Source organism: Castor canadensis, chromosome 1 (genome assembly GCF_047511655.1).
Source record: "Castor canadensis chromosome 1, mCasCan1.hap1v2, whole genome shotgun sequence".
NCBI lineage: Eukaryota > Metazoa > Chordata > Mammalia > Rodentia > Castoridae > Castor > Castor canadensis.
Genome location: NC_133386.1, coordinates 14,909,695 through 14,934,696, shown reverse-complemented (window position 1 = coordinate 14,934,696; position 25,002 = coordinate 14,909,695). Strand labels below are relative to the sequence as shown.

Below are 25,002 nucleotides of genomic sequence, written 5' to 3'. Positions count from 1 at the left end.
GGCTTGTAATCTGCCTTTAATCCAGTTTCTTCTTGTACCAAAATAAAGGAAAAGTAATTCTAAAACTTGACTGTGGATTTTTCTTTGTCTCTTTGCAAGAATTTTTACAGGAAGGTTAAAATTATTTGATTTTTTTTAAAAATGAATGATTCTCTTGCATTTTGCTAACATTGTCCACCTTGTCCTGGTTTTCCAAAATGGATGGCTGATGAGGCTTCATTGATCTTGGATGTCTGTGAACACTGGAGGTCATGGATTCCTTTCAACAGAGGAAATGACTGCTAGAAAATATGAGGTAGCAGTGGGTTTCTTGAATTTTCTAAGGGCCACCTTGGGAGAGAAAGGTTGATTTTGTGCAACCAGAAATTACTTAGGAAGTTTTTCCTCTCTGGTTTCGCCTTTGTTCATTGGAGAGCACTTTACAGTTAGTATAAAAATTAAAATTATTGAATTCCTCTTTTAAGCCCTGGAGACGCTTCGTGTTTTGGCTATGACATTATTTATATCCCATTTGTTTTATCAGCAACTTTCCTGTCCCAAATGTAGTCACAACATGCGTGCACAGCAAATGCATTCCAAGCATTGCAACCCTGTGACTGACTCTCCTTTCTGCTTTGTCTTTGTGCCTCCTGTGTTCAAATTCAGGCTTTCCTGTTGCCTCTGTACTGAGTTCCAAAGTGTTTGGCTCCTCAAAGTCTGTAGTATAGGGAGAGTAGGGTGTGACAACTGGGAACCATGCTTTAAAAAAAAATTCTTATAGTTGTCTGGGGGTACATTGTGACATTTACAAAAGTTCTTACAATATATCATAGTTGAATTCACCCCTCCATCATTCTCCTTTGTCCCCTCATTTCTGGAATAGTTTCAACAGGTATCAATTTTCTATTTACATACATGAATATACAATATTTCCACCATATTCACCCACCTACCCCCTTTCCTTATATCCTCCCAAGAACCAGGCTTTCAGTCATCTCTTACCTAAAAAATTAATTTTAATATGAAAGTTAGTTACTTTAAAAAAATTTGATTTTTTTTTTTGGCAGCACTGAGGTTTGAATTCAGGACCTCATGCACTCAAGGCAGGCACTCTTACTGCATTGAGTCACCCCACCAGCCCTTGACTCTTTTTTAACCCATACAAAATACTATAAAAATCGTACTTAATTCTGTGGCACCTTGTGATGTTTCCATACAAATGTATGTTAAGGCTAGTGACTTTCTTTTTAAAAACTTGAGCATTACAAAAGAAGCATGGTCCTCTTTGACGACTGCCTCTAATCTTGATTTTCTTTTTCCATTCTCCAGAGGTAATTATTATATGAGTTATGATTATAGGTTTGGTGGGTGTCTTTGAGAAAGTTAGATACCTTTTTGCATCTTTACTTGCACCTAGAGAAAATATATTTTTATTCAGCATGCACTTTTAAAACATAAATGGAAAAGAAACACAAATGGTGCCATACCGTCAGCTTTATTCTCTAATTTATTTTATTTTAAAAATGGTATGTTTTGAGATCTATCTTGTTCTTCAAACAGTGGGGCATAGAGTATATACCAAAGTGATACCCACAGGGGCTGGGTCATTGACATGACCATCCAGAAAGCCTTCTTTAAACTTAATTAAAGCTACACAGTACAAGAAATGGGCAACTGAACTAAACAGAACTGTCTCAAAAGAAGAAATTCAAATGACCAAAAAACACATGAAAAAATGCTCACCATCTCTAGCCATAAAGGAAATGCAAATCAAAACCACACTAAGATTCCACCTCACCCCTGTTAGAACAGCTATCATCAAAAACACCACCACCAACAGGTGTTGGTGAGGATGTGGGGAAAAAGGAACCCTCGTACACTGCTGATAGGAATGCAAGCTAGTGCAACCACTCTGGAAAAAAATTTGGAAACATCTTAAAAATCTAAACATAGATCTGCCATATAATCCAGCAATCCTACTCCTGGGGATTTACCCAAAGGAATGTGACACAGGTTACCCCAGAGGCACCTGCACACCCATGTTTATTGCAGCACTACTCACAATAGCCAAGTTACGGAAACAACCAAGATGCCCCACTACTGATGAATGGATTAAGAAAATGTGGTATTTTTACACAATGGAGTTTTACTCAGCCATGAAGAAGAATGAAATCTTATCATTCCCAAGTAAATGGATGGAACTGGAGAACATCATTCTGAGCGAGGTTAGCCAGGCTCAGAAGATCAAAAATCATATGTTCTCCCTCACATGCAGACTTTAGATCAAGGGCAAACACAGCAATGTGGTTGGACTTAGGTCACATGCTAAGGGGACAGCACATATGGGAGGTGTGGGGAAAGGTAGGAAACCCAAAACTTGAAAGTGTTTGATGTCCCCACTGCAGAAGAGCTAATACAGTAACCTTAAAGGGACAGAGGTCAATATGGGAAGGTGACCGGGAAGTAGTGAAGAGGTCAGGTAGAGATCAGTCAATTTGGGTTGTAACACATTTGTGCATGGAAGCAATGCTAGGAATCTCTCTGTATAGCTATCCTTATCTCAACTAGCAAAAATGCTTTGTTTTCTTATTATTGCTTATGTCTTCTCTTCAACAAAATTAGAGACAAGGGCAGAACAGGTTCTGCCTGGAAGGGAGGGGGGGTGAGGGGGAGAGGGAGAAGACAAGGGGCAGGGGGGAGAAATGACTTAAACAATGTATGCACATATGAATAAATGAATAAAAAAAAAGAAATAGTAAAGACATGATTCTCCAAAATTCACGATACTGTTTATATCCTACATTGCAATTTTAACTTTCATGTACACAGTGTTTGGAAGTCAGAAGAAACCAGTTTAGTAAATTATTGTTTTCAAGTAGTGTATGTTTTACTATAGTTTGTAGTTTTTCATATTTTGGGGAGATCCTGGACTCTGGATAGTTTGAGCATAATACATCTAGATTTAGATATAACTGCATGAATATTCTGATTTATGGAAGGTAATTTTTAAATATGTGTCTGCTGTCATTTGTATATATTTTTGAAATCATTTTTATTATAGTTATTATTTTTAGCTCTTTGGCATACTTCTCAATAAATTACTGCTCAATGAAAAAAACTACACAGTACAGAAGTGCAATCATCACCTTCTGGTCTTCTACCAGTTTTTTTTTCTTTTTTCTTTTTTTTAAACTACTCTTTCTTTTGTATCTGACAATGTAATTCCCTTCTCAGGCCTTACTTGCGTCATTTTTAGGAGCAGGGATGAGGACAGCCTACACTGATCAGGTTATTGTGAAGACTGAGTTCCTGGATCAGTAAATATTAGTTCTGCAGGTATTAATGAACACTTCAGAATGAGTACCTCATGCAAATCCCAAAAAGGTTTAACACCTAAGTGTTTCTAACTGCAGCCCCTGCCCACCCCATGAAAAGAAGACACAGTATCTGTAGTGGAGCAATATTATAACAATAATCCCAGCTACATGGGAGGATCGTGGTTCAAGGCCAGTCTGGGCAAAAAAAGTTAGTGAGACTATTGAAAAAACAAGGTGGGCATGGTGGTGTCTCCTTGTAATCCCAGCTACAGAGGTGGAGGTAAGAGGGTTGAGGTCTGAGGCTGGTCTGAACAGAAAGCACAGATCCTATCTGAAAAACGAGGTAAAGCAAAAAGTGCTGGGGGCATGGCTTAAGTGGATGCTTGCTGGGACAAGGCCCTGAGTTCAAACCCCAGAACTGCCAGAGAGAGGGAGAGAGAGAGAGAGAGAGAGAGAGAGAGAGAGAGAGAGAGAGAGAGAGACGTAGAGAGAGAGACAGAGACACAGAGAGAGAGAGGGAGGGAGGGAGAGCGGGAGGAAGGGCATGGCATTGCAGAAGAGTGTGAGGCAATACAGTTGTGCACTGCAGTGGGGAATAATGCAGAATGAAGGCAGGTGAATTATGGGATGGGAATGGAATAGATTTAGGAGCTTTTGTGTGTCAGAGGCAGCCAGTAATTTTCTTCTTCTGCTTCTTTTTTTTGTCCACGGAATAATAAGACAAGTAAACAGCATAGTAGCAAGACTGGCCCAAGACATTGTGCACAGGTCAGATAATTGGGCACATTGTGTACTGAGTTATGAATACGCTTTACGTTACTGAGCTTTGAATCCACCCTTTATTCTAGAAAGACTGTAAGCCACCCTGTGAGGCAATTTCAATCATTATCATAATAATATCAGTAGCAGAATTGAATCATATGTACTTGGCTCTCTAAAATTAATATGAAATTGCTTTCTGGGTAGCTCAGAGGTGCCTAATAACTTAGACTGTTCTCATGTGAGGACAGGTGGATGACCTCTGAATCTTGCCATTTTGAATAGGGTAAAAAATTGTTTTAAAGTGAAGATTGTTTCATACTTAGAGGAAAAGCTGAAGAGTTTTCAAAAATTTTATGAACTACAGGAGAGCTCAATTAGAGCTCCTCCTGAAATGTCAGCTCTCAAGTGTGCTTGGGCTGTACCATCTACAGTCATTCCTTTGTAAGCTGTGTGATGTACTTTGTAGATACACCACACCTGGCAGGGCTGGTGAGTTTTGTCTGCACTTGTCTCTTTTCTTAAATTTCAGAGGGGTTGTTCATTCTGATTATGAAAGGAATACATGGTTGTTGTAAAGGATCTGGAAAATTATTATAAAGAAGAAATTAAGATCTAGCCCTATAATCACAAGTGAACCTCAGTTAATATTTTCTTCCCAGTATTTTTCTTTTCTCTAACTTATATTTAATTGTAGAAATAATACATAATTACATTCACCTTGAAAACATTAAGCCTTTGCTTCCCTGCCCCAGCTCCAATCGCAGTAACCCCAGAGGTAAGTACGGTTACCAGGAGGTGTGTGTCTGTCAGAATTTCTCTTTTTTGTCTCTAAATACATTTGTAGGAAATACATTCAGTGGTACTCTTTCTCCTCTGTGGGGAGGAAGAGAGGGGAGAGGAGAGAAGAGGAGGGCAGGGCAGGGGAGGACAGGGGAGATCCACAAGTATCAAACTAGATGTACCCTCTCTTATTTTTTGTTCAGTGATGTGTCTAGGGGATGTTATGCCCCAACATACAGATCTATCTAGACCACCTGCTGCATCAGATGCTCCAGTATGGAATTGCTTTTGTTTAATAATGGCCCTGTCAACAGGAATTTATGGGGCTTCAATACCTCCTGCCCCTGGAGCTGCTTTTACAAACCATGGAGCAATGAATATCCTTCTGCATGTCTCTGTGCACATGTGTGAACATTCCTCAAAGGGAGACAAGTGGAGTGCTGAGGTGCTGGGTCAGAGAGCATTTATGTTTATTTTTGTGGTGTTGGGTTTTAACATAGGATCTCATGCATGCTAGGCAAGCGCTCGACCACTGAGCTCCACATCTGCCCCATGGCATCTTAATATACAGCTTCATTCACTTGTGAACATTTGAAAATGTTAATGCTTTTTTTGGTACTGTTCTGTTTTAGATGTGGCCTTCTAAAAGAAAGGCCTATTTTGACCTATTTTGTCTGGCTCTTACTATTACATTCAGTGGCCACTATATTGTTAAAAAATTATTTGACTACATCAGTTCCTAAAAACAGAAGATGGTAGTCATTGAAAGAAATAATCATAGCTATTGGAGACCTTATTTTCCTAATGGGTGGTATAAAATTACAGACCAGATATACTAAGGTTGAAACCTCTCCTAAGTGAGCTGTAGCCTTCCCTTGCTGGGCTTAGGAAATGTGGCTGTGGTGGGAGGGTGGGGAGGCCCTTCTGGATCTCCAGGGAGGCTGACAGATGTGGTTCCACAATAAGACTTGGGTTAAACTTATTCTGCTTTCTCTCCAGGAGTGCATATCTACCGTTTCCTTGGATGTGTTGTGTTTGGCAAACAGTTGGGGGTTACTAAGTACTCCAGAGGTTTTGTTTGGCATTTTGTGGATTGCCACACATTAGACATGACAACACTGTTGTCAAGTTAAGGGCTTTGCAATGACTTTGCTTTCATGAGTGAATCAAGCAGTAGTTGCTAGCAGTCATCTCTGGTTTTACTGATGTGTCCTCTGAGGGCACTGAGATATTCCAGGAAATTCTCCTTTATGTGACCTCTTTCATATTCTTGCAAAAATGAATGGCTTTCTTGTTTGTCTTTCACAAAGACCACAGGCCCTGGACACCCTGTAGAGGTGTGTACAGGTTTCTGTCCAAGCTAAAGGAAGTGCACACAAGGCATGAGAAGAGCAGAAACAGGATCTGATGTGGCAGACTGTGACCCACAAGCCACCCTGCCAAATCTGTTCTACAGGTGTGGCTATTTGGCTTATATTTTTCTTTTTACAAGATTTTAGTCAGTTGTCAAGCTGCAAAATTTGGAAATTTTGGCTTTAAAAAGTCTGGATATATGGCCTAACTTGAAAAAGCAGAATGATGTGGCTGGGGAATGGGATCCTGATTTTTGGGTCTGCTACCATCTGTGGAGCCAAAAGGTCCCTTGTGGAAGGGGCAGGGCTGGCCCATATATTTCCACTGTCTCTTATCTCATGCATTCATGTGAATCACAGTTGTGGCCCAGGACAGATGAAGAGATTGAGGGGAAAGAAATAGTACGTGATTAAGAAGGAGACAGAACAAATGAGACAAGAGGAGCGGTCATCTTTGTAGTCTGGAAACAGAAGAACAATGAAAACTCTCACAGTCACACAGGACGTAGCTCCCCCCTACCCCCACTGCCTCTGATACTTCGTTCTTGATTCATTCAGTTTTGGACAGAAGTTGGACAACGTTTTAACTGGATGGGAAGAAACTCTCTATGTGGCAAAGGTCTTTTTTTTTGCTTGATTTCTTCACTGCTGGGGATCCAACACCGCGCTTCATGAGGGCGGTCTACCCAGGCCTTACCTTCAACCCCTTCCTTTTCTCATGAGAGTTAGGGTCTTGCTATGTTTGCCAGGGCAGCAAAGGCAGCTCCTGGGCTGCCTCCTCCTCCTTTTGAACTTTCTGAGCATGGGAAAAACACATTTTTGGGTAGCATTTTTGACACATTTGAAATACAAAGAAAACTTCTGCCTCTTCTTTCTTTGTGCAGCTGCACAGAAAGGTTTGTTTAGCACTCTTTTTTTTAATGGTTTGTCTTTTGGGGGAACTCTACCAGGAAACTTCCCATCATCCTTTGGAAGGTCCAGTCACTCGGGAGCAGCTGAACCGTTACCGAAATGTGGCTGAAAATGTTCGAAGTGAACTTGCAGCAACTTTGGTCAAATTTGAATGTGCCCAGTCTGAGGTAAGATGGTCCATCTTGATCACTCAGAAATGGGTCTTTTTAGCTGCGTGTGGAGTGAAACAGAGTGCAGGGGATTAGAAACAGATGGTAGGATACAGATTTAACCCTTCTGGCAAAGTCTGTACCTACTCTTTTATTGTGTGCCTCTCCCCTGGAAAAAGGGTTACGCACTGTCACGTGGTAAAACCAGGTGGTTAGCCTGGATTCTCCCTCTCAGAGGAGCTCTGCATGCTTGAGCAGTCTGGGGGCACCTGAAGACTTTGGATTGAAGCTGCTATGGGGAACTTTTAGGCTTTCAGAGTCTCTCCCTTTAATGGGGATTGCTTGGACCCCAGGGCTCTTAGTAGGGAATTCTGAATTCCTTTCCTGTGGAAGTTTGATTAGCTGGGGAAATTCTAGAAAGATAAGGTGGTCTGTCTATCCTCTTGGCTAGACTTGGACTGTAGGTAGTTTGTAAGTCATCCTAGACTCATTTGGCCCATTGTCCACTGACCCTGAGAAGGCTAAGCTGGCCTGTGAGGTCACTAGCACTGCTATTGAGGCTGCCAGGACCCCACAGAAAGATGAATTGATAATTCTGTGTGTGTGTGTGTTTGAGAGAGAGAGAGAGAGAGAGAGAGAATAAGTGGTTCCAAAGAAGTACATACATTGATAAGCTCCCCTGTAGGGGAGTACGGACATCTTACCTCAGCAGGCCACACACATCATTCAGCATTCTGATGTCAAGAACTTATAAGTCAGAATGTTTCTTTTGTATAAATGCTCTCAGGATTTTCCTTTGCTCTCATATTTTCCTCAGAAATCCGAATATTATTTTTCTTTATCACCCACAATTATGCTCCAGAAGGCAAGTGGGAAAAGTGGAGTGATGGAGTGAACAGTCTCTGTTTACCTGAGAAACAGTTGTGGCCCTCACGCCACATATGCTATGGCTTATAGTTTATCAGCAGCAAGACCGATGCAGAAATGAGTTACTCCTGCAAAATGTTGGATTGTTTTTTGCAATGCCTACCACAAATGTTTCCTAAATGAAACTAGGTTGACTTAAGACATTGCTCAACTGGTTTTCAAAAAGACAGAATAGGGAGTCCATTATTAAGGCATAATTTTGTGTTTGGTAATATAGATACAAATGTGAGAAAAGAAAATGAAATTGAATTAAGTCATGGATAATCAAGTGAGGTTTTAAATGATAGTTTTGACTTTCTTATAGGTACTTCAAATGATAGATTGTCAAATTCTTTCTCTGTGTCTTTCTCTCTTTCTCACTTCCTCTTTTCATGCTAGCTTCGAGACCTCCGTTCCAAGATGCTTTCTAAAGAAGTTTGCTATCAGGAACTGAAAGCTGAACTGGAGAGTTACAAAGAAAACAATGCCAGAAAATCATCTCTTCTCACCTCTTTGAGAGACAGAGTTCAGGAGCTCGAAGAAGAATCGGTGGCACTTTCCAGTTCCAGAATCAGAGCAGAAACCACAGCTCAGACTGCAATCAAGGAGAAGCAGGGACTCATGAAGAAAGTTGAGGAACTAGCCGAGAAATTACAGTAAGGACGCCACAATGCATTTCTTGGTTTAGTGAGTGGTTGTACTAGTTTCTGATGACAACACATGTTGTCATCAACACTTGAATAATTTGCACTATTTGGCTCTGAAACTCAATTTGAAAAACAAATTATTGCCCTCAAATGTCTTTGCAGTCTTGAAAACGTTCCCCAAGTTCATTTCTAAGTGTCACCAAGCATCTCAACAAACACAGCCTGAGTGTGGTTGTGTCCTATTGAGTAGGGCTGCAAGTGCTTATTGTATGCACAACTGGAGAATTTTGTCTAAGAGGTTTAACCTTGAGGTGGCAGGGAAGCCCACGGAGGAAGGCATTTATTTAGAAGCTAGTTATATCAATGTGAGTCAATGCCCTGTATAGCTATCCTTATCTCAACCAGCAAAACCCCTTGTTCCTTCCTATTATTGCTTATACTCTCTCTACAACAAAATTAGAGATAAGGGCAAAATAGTTTCTGCTGGGTATTGAGGGGGGGAGCGGGAGGGGGTGGAGTGGGTGGTAAGGGAGGGGGTGGGGGCAGGGGGGAGAAATAAACCAAGCCTTGTATGCACATATGAATAATAAAAGAAAAATGAAAAAAAAAAATAAAAAAAAAAATAAAATCTGTAGCAAAATTGTAAAAAAAAAAAAAAAAAAAAAAAATAAAACCACCAGGAAGCCAGACCACCCAAACATTCCTCATTGGGGTTCATTGCCAATTTACTCAGAGAACTCATGAAACCTAGGTTTTCCACACTTAGTTCTGACAAGAGATGAACACTGAGACAAAATTAGGAACTGGTTGTTTCTAAGATATATTTAAAGATTCTCTGTATGACTTAAATATCTTTATTAACAAAGTAGTTGATGCTTATTTTACTTACCCTGAGTTCAAAAATGAAACCAGCACTCCTAGCTCTTGTCTTCTCCTTCCTTTACTTAGAACTCCTTCACTGTTTTCATGTACTGTTTCCAGTTTGCCTTCTCTCCCTTTTATCTGCTCCACTGAAAACACTCACTAAGATCATTAGTGAAAGGCTGAAGGATGGCTCAAGTGGTAAAGCACCTACCTAACAAGTGTGAAGCTCTGAGTTCAAACCCCAGTACCACCTCCCCCCCCACAAAAATATCAACAGTGACTGTACATGGCAAGATAATGGTCAGCCACAGTTGACCTGTCAACTTGAACCATTTCCTTCTGTTGGTTTCCAGGACACCACACAAGACTAGTTTACATCTCATCTTTCTAGCTAGTCTCTTTTGTTGTTTTTCCTCATCTTTTTGGTTTCCAAATACTGGAATGCTTCAGAACTCAGTCTTTGATTTTCTTCTCATTGCCATGTCACTGAGTCTCTGATCTAAATGCTGGTGACAACCACATTTCTAAATCTAGCTTGGATCTCTTAACTAACTATTGGACACCTATTAAATGCCCAGCAGTCATCTCAGACTTCGTGTGTCCAAAACTGAGCTCCCATAAAATCCTCCTGCATTTTTCCTCATGTCATTTGATGATAATTCCCTTCTTTCAGTTGGTTGGGTCAAAGAGCTGGGTGTCATCATTGGTTCTCTTTCATACTCATGCCCGGTTCCATAGCAAATCCAACTATACCTGTCTTCAAGATGAGTTTATGTGTTGGCTGCTTTCATTGTCACCCTAATGCCACTCTAGTTCCTCATCTCTCAGTAGTGTTTGCTGCTATAGCACCCCACTTCTGGTACCAATTTCTATCTTAGACAGTTTGGGTTGCTATAAAAAAAGTACCATAGACTGGGTGGCTTGCCCAGTGGAAATTTATTACAATTCTGAAGGCTGGGAAGCCCAAGATCAAGATGCTGGCTGATTCCTTTCCTGGCAAGGACCTACGTCCTGGTTTGCAGATGGGTACTTTCTTGTTGTAATTCCCTTGTGGAGAGATAATGTCTTTCATGCTTCTTCTCAAAACGACACTAATTGCATTCAGGAAGTCTCCACCTTCATGACCTAATTACCTCCCAAAGGCCTCCACTCCAAATACTGTCACATTGGGGATTAAGGTTCAAAATATGAATTCTGGGGGGACACAAACATTCAGTCCACAATAATGGTTTTCTTTTCTTGCTTCTGTTGATGCCCCATGCAGCCAGTTAAAGTGCAAACTAGATCATGTCAGTTCTCACTCAGAGCCTTCCAGTGACTTCTCTTCCACTTAGGGTAAAGAATGGTGCTTTTTTTTTTTTTTCTTTAAATGATACCGGGCTCATCCTGGCCTGGCTTTATCACCTTCCTCTCCCTTACTCTGTCTATTCTAGATCACTGGCTTCTTTGCTGCTTCTTGAACCTGACAGCGTGATCCTACCTTGGAGCTTTTGCAATTACTAATTCCTCTGCTCCTGCTTCCTGTAAGTGTTCACTTGGAAGGCACTTTCCCACTGAGGTCTTCCAGGACTGCACATCTAAAATTGAACTCCTGATATTACTTTCCCCTGCTTCATCTCTCCCCTCCAGTTCTTTTATAACATACTGTATGTTTTACATATTTTGATTATTGCCCATTGTTCCAACCAGCACATAGCTGCATGAGGGCAGAGATTATTACCTGTTGTGTTTTTCCTTTTGTGTCTTTAGTATCTTTAATAGGGCCTGGTGAATAGTGGGCATTCGATAAGTATCTACTAATAAATGAATATTAAAATGATACAAACTTATTAGAAAAAGTTTTTTTTTTTTTTTGTGGTACCAAGGCTTGAACTCAGGGCCTACACCTTGAGCCACTCCACCAGCCCTTTTTGTGTTAGGTATTTTCGAGATAGGATCTCGCAAACTGTTTGCCCTGGCTGACTTTGAACTACATTTCTCCTGATCTCTGCTTCCTGAGTAGCTAGGATACAGGTGTGAGCCACCAGCACCCAGCATAAAGAGTTTTTAAAATACAGAAAAATGCCAAGAGGAAAGTAAACATTACTCAAAACCGTATGATTGCAGAAAATCTATAATTAACATTTTAGAACAGATTTTCAGACAGTTGGACCCAAATGACAAAATGTAATGTACTATTTTTACTGAATAATATGTTGTAGATATTTTAAAAAGTCATTCAGTTTATCATTTTAATGGACCATTATATTCCATTGCCTGAAAGATCTTAATTTACTCAGCCAATTCCTTTGTTGTTTTTTATAAACATGGTAGTTCCATTAAAAAATTTACCATAAATCAATCTGTAATAAGTATCCACAGATACTCATGTTATCACATTTATGTGATTAAGTCTGTAGGGTAGGTTCCTGGAACTTTGTTGAGTCAGATGAAATGTGAATAGATGTGGGTGTAGTTTCTAGATCTTTGGAATGTAGAAGTAGGATGGCAATCTTTGAGTTGACATATGGGATCATATATGTGAATCAATCAGAGCCGAGGCATGAATTGTGCCTTTTATGAGCCAAAAGACTGAATAAATATTACCTTTCATACACTGATAATAAGAACACAGAGATATATTGGTGTTTGTCCTTTATTGTTATACATTTTTCTAAATGGGAATATGATATGCTTTTGAGTATCTGCAGTTGAATGCTTTGTTAATCTTTGAATAGAGTGAAAAATTTGCAGTAAACACTCAACATGAGAAAAAGGGGAAGCAATAATCGTGTTTCTTGTCTAGGATATTGAAAAAATGATAACAAATTACTGAAAAGATTCTAATTTGCCTTTAAAGTAGGTCTCTTTTTTGGTGGTCTCTTAGTTTTGAACATTTTGAGCATTAGTAATGGACCATGGTATTTCAACAAACCTATCTGAGAATTAAAATAAGATATTCAGAACAGACCAAACATCTTCCAATTTTCCTGGGCTGGCCAATTCCACTATTCTTCAAATACTCTTTAAGGATTGTAGGTGTGTGGCCACTCGTAATGATCTTTGCTGGTCCTTGAACACCTCTCTCTTCCAGAGATGGCACCATCTCCTGCTCCTCCTGATATATGTATTTTATTATAGTTATGTTTGGCCATGAACCAGGACCCTTAAAGATAGTTTTAAAATAAAATGAGGCTTGGTTCTCTACACTGAGACCCCAGTGTGGAGACCCAGAGCCATGTGGATTGTGACAACACACCTGGCAAAGGGTCTGAGTGTGAATGCTGCCTCTACTTCTGCGGATCCCAACAGGTTGAGGACAGGCAGAGACTCCCTCTCTCCTCCTGTTACTAAATCCTCACTGCTGTGAGGATTCCTCTGCATTTCTGCCAAGCATAAGTGCCTGGAAATTGCCTCTACATTTCTCTTTCCCTGAAAGGGCTTGGTTGACAATACTTTGCACTGTGTCTGAGAGACTGTTGTATTGAAAATGACAGTTATTTCCCACAGAGAGCTTCAGTTCTGACTTGGTTTGATGAATGTTATCTTCTATGGTGCTAAACCTTGATGTACTTGTTATTTGCCCTACAGAAAATGTTTAAAGGAAAATGAGGAGACAAAGAAACAAGTCTCAGAGAAGTGCAGGAGACACGAGGAATTTCTAACTCAACTTCATGACTGCTTGGATCCAGAGAAGAAGCACGAGAAGGCATTGGATGAAGATTTTATGTTAAAGGTGTTTGTATGCAGATTAAAGAGGTCATGCTGGCAGGTGACATGAAAGCCAGTGCTGTGGCTGAGTGGGTGGCAGAAGACTGAGCTACTGGGACAGTAGCTCCAGTATAGCACTAACTATGTGAACCAGAACAAACCACATCACCTCAATTCCAACTTCCTTCCTAGTGTTATGTGAGAGTGATTAATCTCCAAAAGGGATTGTTTTGTCTAAGACATATTTAGCTTGTTAGATACAATTAATCATTCATCTTAATGATGTGTTTTAGGGTGAGTTTTTTTTCTTTTAGTTATACACACACACACACACACACACACACACACAAACACACACACAAAATCAGATACACTTCTCTTTGAGGATACTTATTGAATAGAAGGATAAGATTAGTTCTAAAGTACTTTTTAAATTTTACAGTAATAATAAAATCATACTTATTGGTAGATTACCCTTGAAATGGTGGTTGATAATATTGACTGAATAATTCACTTGGCGAACGGTGATTCAGGAGACTGTCTACTCATTTGTAAACTTTTTGTGTCCTTGCTGCTTGACAGACATCTACCCAGCTCTTTTTAAAAGCCACCTCTCAGTTGTCTACCAGTCAGCTTCTTCAGTGCCCTCTCTGCAAGCTGACTGCACTTGCTTTAGCAAGTACCCACTTTCCGGATATCTTTGATAGGTCAAGATTAAAGTCCGCCTGGTGCCTTTGTGGGTGCTGGACATACCTCTCTTCCTTTTTCTGGCTAACATGGGACCGGGAGCTGCTATAAAAGTCCCCTTCTCAGTGTGGCTTGGGGGACTCATCTTTCAAGCCAAGTTGTGGGGAAAGGAAAAGGAATGGAGAAATTCTCTCTTCATGAAACTCTTTCCTCTGCCAGACACAATCCAGGTGTTACCAGGGTGTTTCTAGTTATTAATCATTCCCCATTATTTTATGTCTTCTTAACGCTTTACCATCTAGTGCCTTACTGACTATCTAGGAGAAATTGTCCCTTCCAGGGTCAGTGAGTCAATTCCTGGACATAATAAACGGTAGCCTGGGAGCACAGCTTTCCTGTGCAAACAGCAATCCAGAGCCCACCCCCGCAACCACCTCCATATCTGGCTCTTACACTTGTGGCCATTGTCCCATGTGCTCATTTTTCAAGATCAGATACCAGACAGTTCTGGACAGCCCATATTTCCCAGAGCCCCTGAAATTATTCATACTAGTCAATCCTAAACCTGCTTACTCTGCATTGCCTCTCCCTTCCCATGGCAGCCATTACAAAACCTTTTGCCCCATTGCCCCTGCTCCTCTGCCTCCTGACTGACCCTGGGGCTTCTCCAACTAGTCCTGCATGGCGTGGGCATGGCTTGCTTGCTCCTCTTGGCAACCATGGGCAACGAACTATCTCCTCAATAATGACTTTTTCCTGATCTGTTGACATCGCCATATTTGAATAATAGTGGAACCTGTATTTCAAAACAGATTCTAGGACTCTGGGGTTTTAGTGCCCCAACCTGAGCAGGTGTTTGTCTTTAAAAAAAAAACAAAACTTGACCCAGATCAAGAAGCCTGGTGTTGGATCAAGACCACATCCTCAGCAGGTGTTCCTGTGAGGAGTAGAAACATCTCTCCAATGTCAAAGCTGTTCTTTCACTTTTAGATGCCCTCATGAAAACACATGCGCACACATTCCCAAGATCCAGGTGGAAGGGGAGGCATTCCTGGTACCTGATTTACTATTTATCCATTTATGTCACCAATATTTAGTGAGTGGATACCATATTGAGGCTCTGTCGATGCAGCAGTGACTAATTCTAGCTCTTTTAGAGCTTCTGTTGTTGTGGAATCAAGATGGGGAAGAGATAAGTAATGATCTAACATCATAGTGAAAGGCACAATGAAGCGCAGGAGGACGCAGGAACAGAGAACAAAGCAGGTCAGAGGGGTGGGGTGGCTTAGGTAGGCTGACCAGGAGGTGCCCCTGAAAGGCAGGACTTTGGAACAATGCTGGCAGTGAATGTGCGAATGTGAGGAAGGGTGCTCCAGAGAGAGGGAACCACACTGAGTTGGAAATGGTACTGTGTCGGCAAAGTGCAGAGGTTAAGAGCGATCCCGTCCGCAGGTAGTCCTAACACAAACGCTGACCTTGTCGTGTGAGGCTTCAAGTCTTGCTATGAGCACCCTCATAGCCTGTAGAGGATGGCTTGGCTATAGGGTGAGTGTCCTTAGGACAAGGAGTCTGCCTGCTTCATTGTCCCTCTTGTACATCTTATAAATTCACCCAGTTAATAATTCCAGTGCACAACCTAGAAAGCAAACAGTGCTAATCCTCACTCCAATGAGAAGCACTTATTTGAGCATGCTATATAGAGTTTTCTATGCTTGTATTAGCTAGAAGGATGTTTTTAATAAGCAGCAGTCCTACCTTCTCTGCATTTCCCCCCAGTGCCAGATGGCACCTTGCGTGCTGTAGGCATGAGTAGCTGTTGGCTGAGAAGGGCTCCTTTGCTCCATGGCCTGTTGAGGCCTCTGTCACCCATCACTTTGCCTGGAGGACACTGCAGCCAGTGGTTACTGCCACTTGTTCTCTTGCAAGCTTTCGGCTCATTTCCCATCATTGTTGCCTGGTGGCCACCTTTTGAATTATTTTAATTTGACCAATGAGTTGCACGCACTAACTGAACTTAGAGATTGCGTTTGAAAATGGAAAGCTTTGCATCTGTGAAGGGATATTTCCACTGTGTCATGTTATGCAGTCATTGGGCTACGGACTAAGAGTTGCTTAGAGAAAGTGGATGAATTGTTCATTTTTGAGGACAGTTGTAATTGCTTTCTCTTCAGCTTAGAGAGCTGCACAAGGAAAATGCATCCATGAAAGGACAAATTGTTACACTTGAAGAGACAATAAACGTCCATGAGATGGAGGCAAAAGCTAACAGAGAAACGATCATGAGGCTGGCGTCAGACGTCAACAGAGAGCAGAGCGGAGCAGCCTCCTGCAGTGAAGAGAAAGCCAAGTTGAACCAGGTACAGCCTGCAAAGTGGGTGTGCATCTGAGACCATGCACAAAAGCAGAAGAGGAAACACAGAGGTCAGATGAGTGTGCCAGATCATGGACCCCAATTTCAAAAGAGTGCTCTGGGTAGGAGGGCTGGGGCACATGGGATTCTGTGACTTAAACAGGTCATTTGTTGTATTTCCTAATTGGAAAAAAAAAAAAAACCAAAATATTTAAAGGTGAAGAATTTGTAGAGGAGATAGCTGCTTTGGTTAGATCATAAGATTTTTTTGAATTCAAATTTTAGCTTTTGAACAAATAGCCAATACATTTACAAGGTACACAATTCTAAATGTACAGAAAATGTGCAATGAAAACCCTTTCCCTGTCCCTCTCCATGGCCACCTACTTCTCCTCTGAGGAAACTTGTTGTAATTCTTTTTTTTTTTTTTTTTTTGGCGAGACCAGGGTTTGAACTCAGGGCATCACTCTTGCATAGGAGGCATTTGCTCTATCACTTGAGTCACACCTTCAACTTGTTTTTGGAGTTGGGGTCTCAGAGACTATTTGCCTGGGCCTGGGCTGGCCTCAAACCTCAATCCTCCTGATGTTAGCCTCCCAAGTAGCTAGGATTACAGGTGTAAGCCACCATTGTCTGGCTTGTTTCAGTTCTTATATATCCTTCTGGAACTATAAATACACATGTATACATATAATATATAAAAGAATGTTTGTTATATATACATAAATATATATAACAATATAATGTATCTTATATAATGTTTATTTTTAACACAAATGGCAATCTATAGTACACTGTTATCAATAAAGCCACTATGAATAATTTTATATAATTTTTTATGTGTCATATATATGAATATATATATATATATATATATATATATATATATATATATGAATATAACAAAATCCTAGAAGACTTGCTGGATCAAAGTAAGTAGATATTGAAATTTTGAAGGATAGTGACAAAAGGAGGTGAGTCTTAATTCTAAACTTTTAAACAATGAATTTCTTGATATTTTCAAATTAGCTGGAACTTGTTTGAGCATGAGAATTAGTACCATATGTTTAACACTGTATAATCGCTTAATTATGTTTTTAAAGTTTGTGACAAAGAAACTAATTATTGGATGAATAGTAACAATCCACTTCCAAGAATAATCAGTTAATAAAAACACACACGAGGAAAGTAAGTGGCGCTGGTGAGGGAGATGGGGTGTATGGTTGGGCAAGAATTGTTCTTGAGAGGCTCTGTGCGGGGGAGGGCACAGGGCCCCCAGGCTGCGCAGAAGGGCTGGAGTTGGCCCGTGTGGGAGCAAGCGTCTTCCTTGCGTCTTCCCTGCGTACTGTGACGTCACTGGGGTGTGCGATGATCCACATTGATGCTAGCAAGTTTTATTTCTCTTCCCTCAACTCCCTAAATCAAGGAATCCTCTTATCACTGGATTTCTTCCCCTGACACATCAGCTTTGGAGAAACAAGGAATTTATCATTGTTATTAATAGCTTGTGCTGCCAAAAGACCACAGACTTGGCTGGGGGTACAGCTCAGTGGTAGAGCGCTTGTTTAGCACATACAAGGCCTGGGCTTGATCCCCTGCACTATTAAAAACCTAACCAAACTGAGGCAAACCAAACCAAACCGAACAAAACCCCTATAGATTGGATGCCATAAACAACAGATATTTATCCCTTATAGTTCTGGACCAAGATCAGGGTGCTGCCAAGGTTGAGTTTGGGTAAGGGCTCTTCCTGGTTTCTAGATGGCTTTCTTGTTGTATTAGAACATGGTGGGGGAGGGGTGATGAGAGAGGGAGAGGGAGAGAGAGAGAGAGAGAGAGAGAGAAAGAGAGAGAATGGGAGACATCAAGTTCACATTCCCTGAGTCTCCTTTTATCAGGGCACTTATTTTGTCATTAGGGCCCCACCCCCTGTGCCCTCATCTAAACCTAATCACCTCCCAAAGGCCCTGTCTTCTACCATCACAATAGGAATTCTGGTTTTAATGCAAGAGTTTCAGGGGGCACAATTCACCCCATAACAATTCTGAATTATTTTTCAATTTTTCAATTTAAAGAGAAAGTGAAAGATATGACAATGAAATCCATCTATCATCTACCCCAGATGCAATAATTGTTAGCATTTTGCCATATTTACTTTAGTGTTTTATACACATACCACATTTTTCTAGAACCATTTGAAATAGGTTGTAAATATGTATCCTATGTATAGTTTCTGACTCCTTCAGCATTTCCTAAAAATGAAGACCTTACCTTACATAATCATCATCTAAAAGTCAATAATGGTGTTGTTATCTGAGCTTGTTTTTAGCCCTACAAATTTAAAAAATTTCCCCTCTTGAAAGGTAAAGTTTAATTCCCTACTTTTGAGAGGACTGGACGTGGTTACTTCTAGTGAGAAGTAATGTGTTGGAGTAAGGGGTGTCATATTTGAGGTTGGTATATAAAGACTGTAGCTTCTGTCCTGGATGCACTCTCTTGATCTCTCAGGAGTCACTTGCCCTTGAGGGAAGTCAGCTACCACATGGTGACATGGTGAAGGTTCTCAGGTGCCTATTACAACGCCCATGTGACATAGACCTGAGGCTGACCCAGTACAATATGAGTGAGCTTGGACCGAGATTCTCCTGGGCCTAGCCTTGGGATGACTCTCTCTCTCCCTGGTCAACAGTTTGACTGTGACCTCAGGAAACACCCTGGTCCAGACCCAGCAAGATCACATCCAGATTCCTGGCCCACAGGAACTGTGTGATAGTAGATGTTTGTTGATTGAAGCCACTGAATTTGGGGCAAAGTACTATACAGCAATAGACAACTAATAACTACCTAATATCACATTCCAGTTCTAAATTTTCGCTATTTTCTTCCCCAAATTGGGATCCAGCCTGGGTTCATTCATTGCATTTGTTGATTTTTTTAAAGTTTTTTTTTTTTTTTTAAATAGCATTGACATTTTGGAGAGTGCTTGATAGTTTCTTTTTCTTTCTTTTTGTTGGGCAGTAATGGTGTTTGCACTTGGAAGCTTAAAATTGGTGTAGATGCTACATTGGATTCAGGTGCTACTTTTTGTTGAGAATATTTAAAAAGCAACGTTGTTATTTCACATTGTATCACATTAGAGGGAAAATGATGCTTGATTTTTTTCCTTTGTTAGTGACACAGTTTGACTGCCAATATCTTAAGTATAAAGTTAGTTTTTCCTTCTGCAGTTAGGTTCGGTGGCTGCCGGGGTTGGGGGGGGCGTGATATGATATCATGAGGCGATTTCTCTTTCTTAGGATTTTATTAGGGACATTACTATCCACTAATTTTTGCCTTTTGAGAAAGGATCTCACTGAGATCCTCTTGCCTCAGTCTCCCAAGTGCTGGGATGACAGGCATGCACCACTATGCCCGGCCTCAATTATTCCGTTTTAGTGTTTCAAATTCTTCAAATTTTTCCAGCCAAAGCTCTGTCAAGATGACCCCTGTGATCTTGCAACATGACACTGCTCGTGTTTAACACTTCCTTGGTCTCTAGAAGAAGAAATCCCAGGCTTACTTGCAATTTTCAGGCCACAAACCCAAACCAGCCAGTTCCCTAAGGAACTTTGGTTCCTTTTGCCAGTGAATGGTGCTTAGAAAGCAAGATTTAGGCTTTCTGTGTGCTCATTTACTGAGCACTTGCCATCAGCACAGCCATTGTGCTGAGCTCTTGGAGAGGTTATGTGCTTTGTTCAGGTTCACTGTATTACATGGAGAGCTGAGAGTCAAACCCAGGTAATCACATTGCTACACCTCCATCAATAGCTAACTTTACACTTACAGTCACAGCTACATCCTATGTACATAACAGGTATGGTGGTTGAAATTATTTATTAGTACATGGGACAGCAATAAGAAGTAGCTATGCAAATGTTCTCAGTGAGTAATTTTAATTTAATTATAATTAGTTACTCAATTCTCATAACTTGAAAATTAGAAAGAATTTAACATTTATCCATAAAATGCATCTGTGGAAATTAGTCGGAAGTGAGTAAGCAAATGCGTTGTAATACTGCATTAGAAACAGAGCTAATTCCTTTTCTTATGTAAGTGTCTTTACTTGGAAATGACTGATGCAATGTTGTTCAGACTTTGGCAACACATTCACATTGGCTCGAGGTTCCTGCCAAAAGAATAAAAATGGTAAAATAAAAACACGAGCAATAAAAAACTTGAGGTCTTTAATAAAGTACTCATTTATAGGATTATGACTCCAAAGATGTACTCCTGAAAAATACTGTCAAGTGGTTTTGCTGACACATTAATGGCCTCAGGAAGAGTCTTCATTCTGCTTCCAAAAGCTCTGTTTTTGAGGTAGGAGACTTGTTTTATTAGTGAAGTCCAGATGCACCATCAGTGCAGAAGTAGCTCCAAGACTGAGGTGTTGTTTCTACCAAACTTATGCTTTGGACTTGCTGAAGGAGTCTACTTTATGAAAATTTCACAAATACAAATCCAGCTTGTTTATCATGCACATGGTAAATATATTATCTGGAAATCTCTAGTAGTTTCTTTTCTTTTTTTTTTGGTGCTGGGGCCTTAATGAAAGGTAAGTACATGTTCTACCACTGAGTGACACCCCAAATATTGAAGTATGTTTTAAAAAACAATCAAAGATTGGCCAATCTTTGCTTTTGGTTATCTTAAAAAAAATCCAACTTTGAGAAAGGTAGCTGCTTTGTATACACAAGCAGAAATTAAACTTACATGTTGTGTTTCACCCAGGCTCTATTCTTTACATGGTTCACATTTTCTTACTCTCAGTAATTGGAATGGAAGATAGGAGATAACATTGGTTTTGGACCTATGCAGGCCTGGGTTTTCAGTGATGTCCCTTGTGATTTTTTGCTTGTTATCCTGCAGTCAATCAGTGACGAACCTGAGGGAGACACAGGGAACAGAGTGGTTAAGAAGCAAGACTCTGGGACCAGCTACTGGGGTTGTATCCTGGCTCTTGAATCATTTAGCTGTATGATCCTAGGCAGGGAACTTTACCTCTCTCTAATGAGAATTAGAATGTCCAGAACAATGTAAATACTTGCAAATAGATGTTTAACTAGATTGTTTAAGGAATAATGACAAGGGAAAAAAGTCTGTACATGTTCAGTACAGATGCAGTTTTTTCCTGAATATTTTTGATTTACAGTTTGTTGGATCCAAAAATGTGGAGTCCACAGACACCAAGCTGACTAACATACATACGGTACTCAGCATGTGCCTGGGACATAACTGATGCTAAGTACTTTTATAGCCCTTTCCTTGTTGTTTACGTTTACATCAGGATTAAAATAAATGCAAGAGTAAGAATACAGACATTTGAAAATAGTTCCTAGAAGAGAGAAATGATTAGACAGAGTATATTACTAAAGAAATGAAAGATCTCTTTGCTATTCTAGAATCAGGTTGGAATGACCTTCCAGTCATTTAAAATCTAAATCATCCAATTCTCTGTTTGAAATAAGAATCCTCTTTATTTTAATCAACTAATTAACTTTTTGGTAGTGATGGGGATTGAACCCAGGGCCTTGTGCATGGTAGGCAAGCACTCTAAAGAATCATCTTTGAAATGTCCCTGCCTAGTTAGAGTTTAGACCTTGCTTAAACTCCTCCAGAGGCAAGGAATTCACCACTGTTCAGAGAGGTCCTCTTTGAGCAGTTCTGTTTGAAGTCTTCACTGTAGCAAGTTGGGATCAGAAGCCCTGCAACTCGCATCTTCATCCTGGTACTATCTTATCCCATAGAGCAAATGGAAATCCCTTTTCTTATAGCCCCCTTTCAGGCGTTTAAAGGTACTTATGGATTTCTAGATCTCCTCTGGCTAAGCAGTCCAGATCTTTCCCACTCCCCTTACTTGGAGTCTCCTTATCATCTGTGAAGTCCGGGGGAAGTTTTACTCTCCTGGTGAGAAGTTAAAATGGAAATACACACTAATATAACACCTACTCATAATGTAAAAATTAAAGTTGTTGAAGGGCTCCAAAGTACAATGAAAAACCCCTTGTCCTTCCATGGCTCACTGAGCTCATGTGCTCAGAAGGGCTTGTTTTAATGGTTTCTCTTTTTTAGTTTTCCTGATAACTACCAATAAGATTTTAAAGTAATATGTTTTTATTCTTGATTCATATTCATCAATTGAAGATGGTATTTTTAGTCTTTCTGTTATAAAATATGAAGGACATAATGCCTCCTACTCTTTGGACCTTTCTTTCTACTTCTCAGTTTTTGTCTATCTATCTATCTATCTATCTATCCATCTATCTATATCTCTGTTTATCTATCTACCTACCTATCTATATCTAACTTTATCATCTATCTATCTATCTATATCTCCATCTATCTACCTACCTATCTAGCTATCATCTGTTGTTGTGCTGGGCTATGTTGTGACATTTACAAAAGTTTTTACAAAATATCATAGTTGAGCTCGCATCATTTTCCTTCATCTCCCCTTCTCTCCACATTTCTGGAATAGTTTCAACAGGTCTCATTTTTCCATTTACATAGATGAGTACACAGTATTTGTACAATATTCAGTTTGCGTTTTATTATTGTGTTTACATTGACTACAGTTAACTCTTTGATGGTTTGCCTTTAGGTTTGCTCTAAAATTTAAAATCAGTCAAAATAGCATTTTAAGTGACATGATTGCATAATGTCCTTTATTGTGTGTATAATCCTAGCATGTGGCCTGGAAGCCATTTCATTTTGCCAGTGCCCCTCATAAAAGTGCCAATGGGAACTGTCCGTGGTCCTGCAGGCACAATGTGACCAGTTGAGGGCAGAGCGTTTGCAGTTCTGTAGTGAGCTCAGGAGCACACTGGCCTCTTGGGCAGCTGATGCCCTGGACAAACAGTGTGGACTTTGCCAACAATGGGGACTTCAGACTGAAGCTGAATTCTTATTTTCCAAGGTTGATGATGCCCCCGGGACAGCTCTGATTTGGGAAAGGTCTGCTCATTGAAGTAAAATGTCACTGTGCACCTCCCATGTCTAATCCTCTTCTATACTGCAGTCTTTGAATTGTTTCATCTGCAGGATAAACGTTCTGGCTTTTTTACTATTTCCTCCTTGAAGCCGGGTGCTGGTAGCTCATACCTATAATCCTAGCTACTCAGGAAGCAGAGATCAGGAGGATTGTGCTTCAAAGCCAGCCTGGGGAAATAGCTCATGAGAGCCTATCTGCCTATCTAGAAAAAAAACTCATCACAAAAGGGCTGGTGGAGTGACTCAAGCTGTAGGTCCTGAGTTCAAACTCCAGTATTGCAAAAAAAAAAAAAAAAAAAAAACCCAAAAAACAAAAAGCAAAAAGCAAAAACCTTCCTCCTGGAGCATGACTTCAAAACTTTCACCACGCTTCCTATGGACAAACTGAGTGTACTGTCATAGTCGTATTTGACCCTTGTGTGGGGAAGCATAACTTTTTCTTTATTTCTAGTCAATTGCTGACAAATACCTCTATAAAATACAATAAAAGCGAATCAATAGAATTTATTAAAAAAGTATAAAACATCCAAATTTTAAGTATTAGAAACCACAGACATAAAATAGAATCTGAATGAGCACAGCAAGCACAGCGTGGGAAAAGGGATTATGAAAGTATGTAGGAGACTGAGAAAGAGGCATCACTATGTTGTCATGCCTTGTTTTGAATCGTATCTGAATGAAATCTACCACCTCGAGTCCCTGTGCTAACGCTGTCTGTGCACAATCTGAAGGCACGCTGCTTAAATCAGTGTTTAAAGTCTAACTGAGAAGTGAGCAAGCTTCCAATTCTTTCACGAGATCATCTGGGTTGACTTGATCACAATGCTGTGTGTAGGTGAGATGTTTTACTTTGAAGATGTGGTGAAAACCAGTCTTAAAGAGGCTTGTTGGGAGTATTACCACAATTAGTGACAGGGTCTCTCTATGTAGCTCAGGCTGGCCTCAAACTCACAGTCTTCCTGCCTCAGTATCCTGAGTGCTGGGATTAAAGGCATACACCACCATACACAGTTTAGAAGACATTTGAAAAGCAATTTCAGCAAGCTCACTAGTTTTATTTGTAATTTTTATCTTAAATGAAATAAGAAATAAATATTAATAACATGAAATAAATATTATTTTCAATATCTATCTTCAGTTCTCCATCTGTAGACAGTTCTACTAAATTATTCTATAACAGTATAGTGTCACTCAGTGACACATAACTTATTGATTATATCTCTAGCAGATAATATGGAAATGTAGGCCATTTTCCACATTTAGTAATTGATAGATATATTCTTAGGGCTGCAATGGCAGGGCTGAAGAAATAGGTGCATATTAAATTTTGTTAGGTCTGTATACCAACATATCTATGCCAAAATTGCACCTATTCACACTTCTACCTGCAAGGTAGACTGCTTGTGGGGAAAATTTCTGGGTTTGTTATTCATAACTGCTGTAGGCAGAATTAACCGAGCTTTTATATTATAAAACTGATTTAGGATTGGAGGACTTAAGCCCCAGGCAGAAATTCCCATCCTGACGATAAGTAGTCATTGTACTTTTGAAAAGTTTTGATGTCAGGCATATCAAAATCCA

General features: G+C 40.1%; 1 protein-coding gene across 1 annotated transcript in view; it reads left to right on the top strand.

Annotated features, from left to right (window-relative positions):
- Ccdc170 (coiled-coil domain containing 170) overlaps positions 1-25,002 on the top strand; it is an 84,813-nt gene that overhangs the window by 18,440 nt on the left and 41,371 nt on the right. The window contains exons 2-5 of the mRNA XM_074072313.1: positions 7,141-7,269; positions 8,557-8,813; positions 13,239-13,383; positions 16,217-16,402. Of these exons, the coding sequence (XP_073928414.1) occupies positions 7,141-7,269; positions 8,557-8,813; positions 13,239-13,383; positions 16,217-16,402 (717 nt within the window). The remainder of the gene's footprint in view (positions 1-7,140; positions 7,270-8,556; positions 8,814-13,238; positions 13,384-16,216; positions 16,403-25,002) is intronic.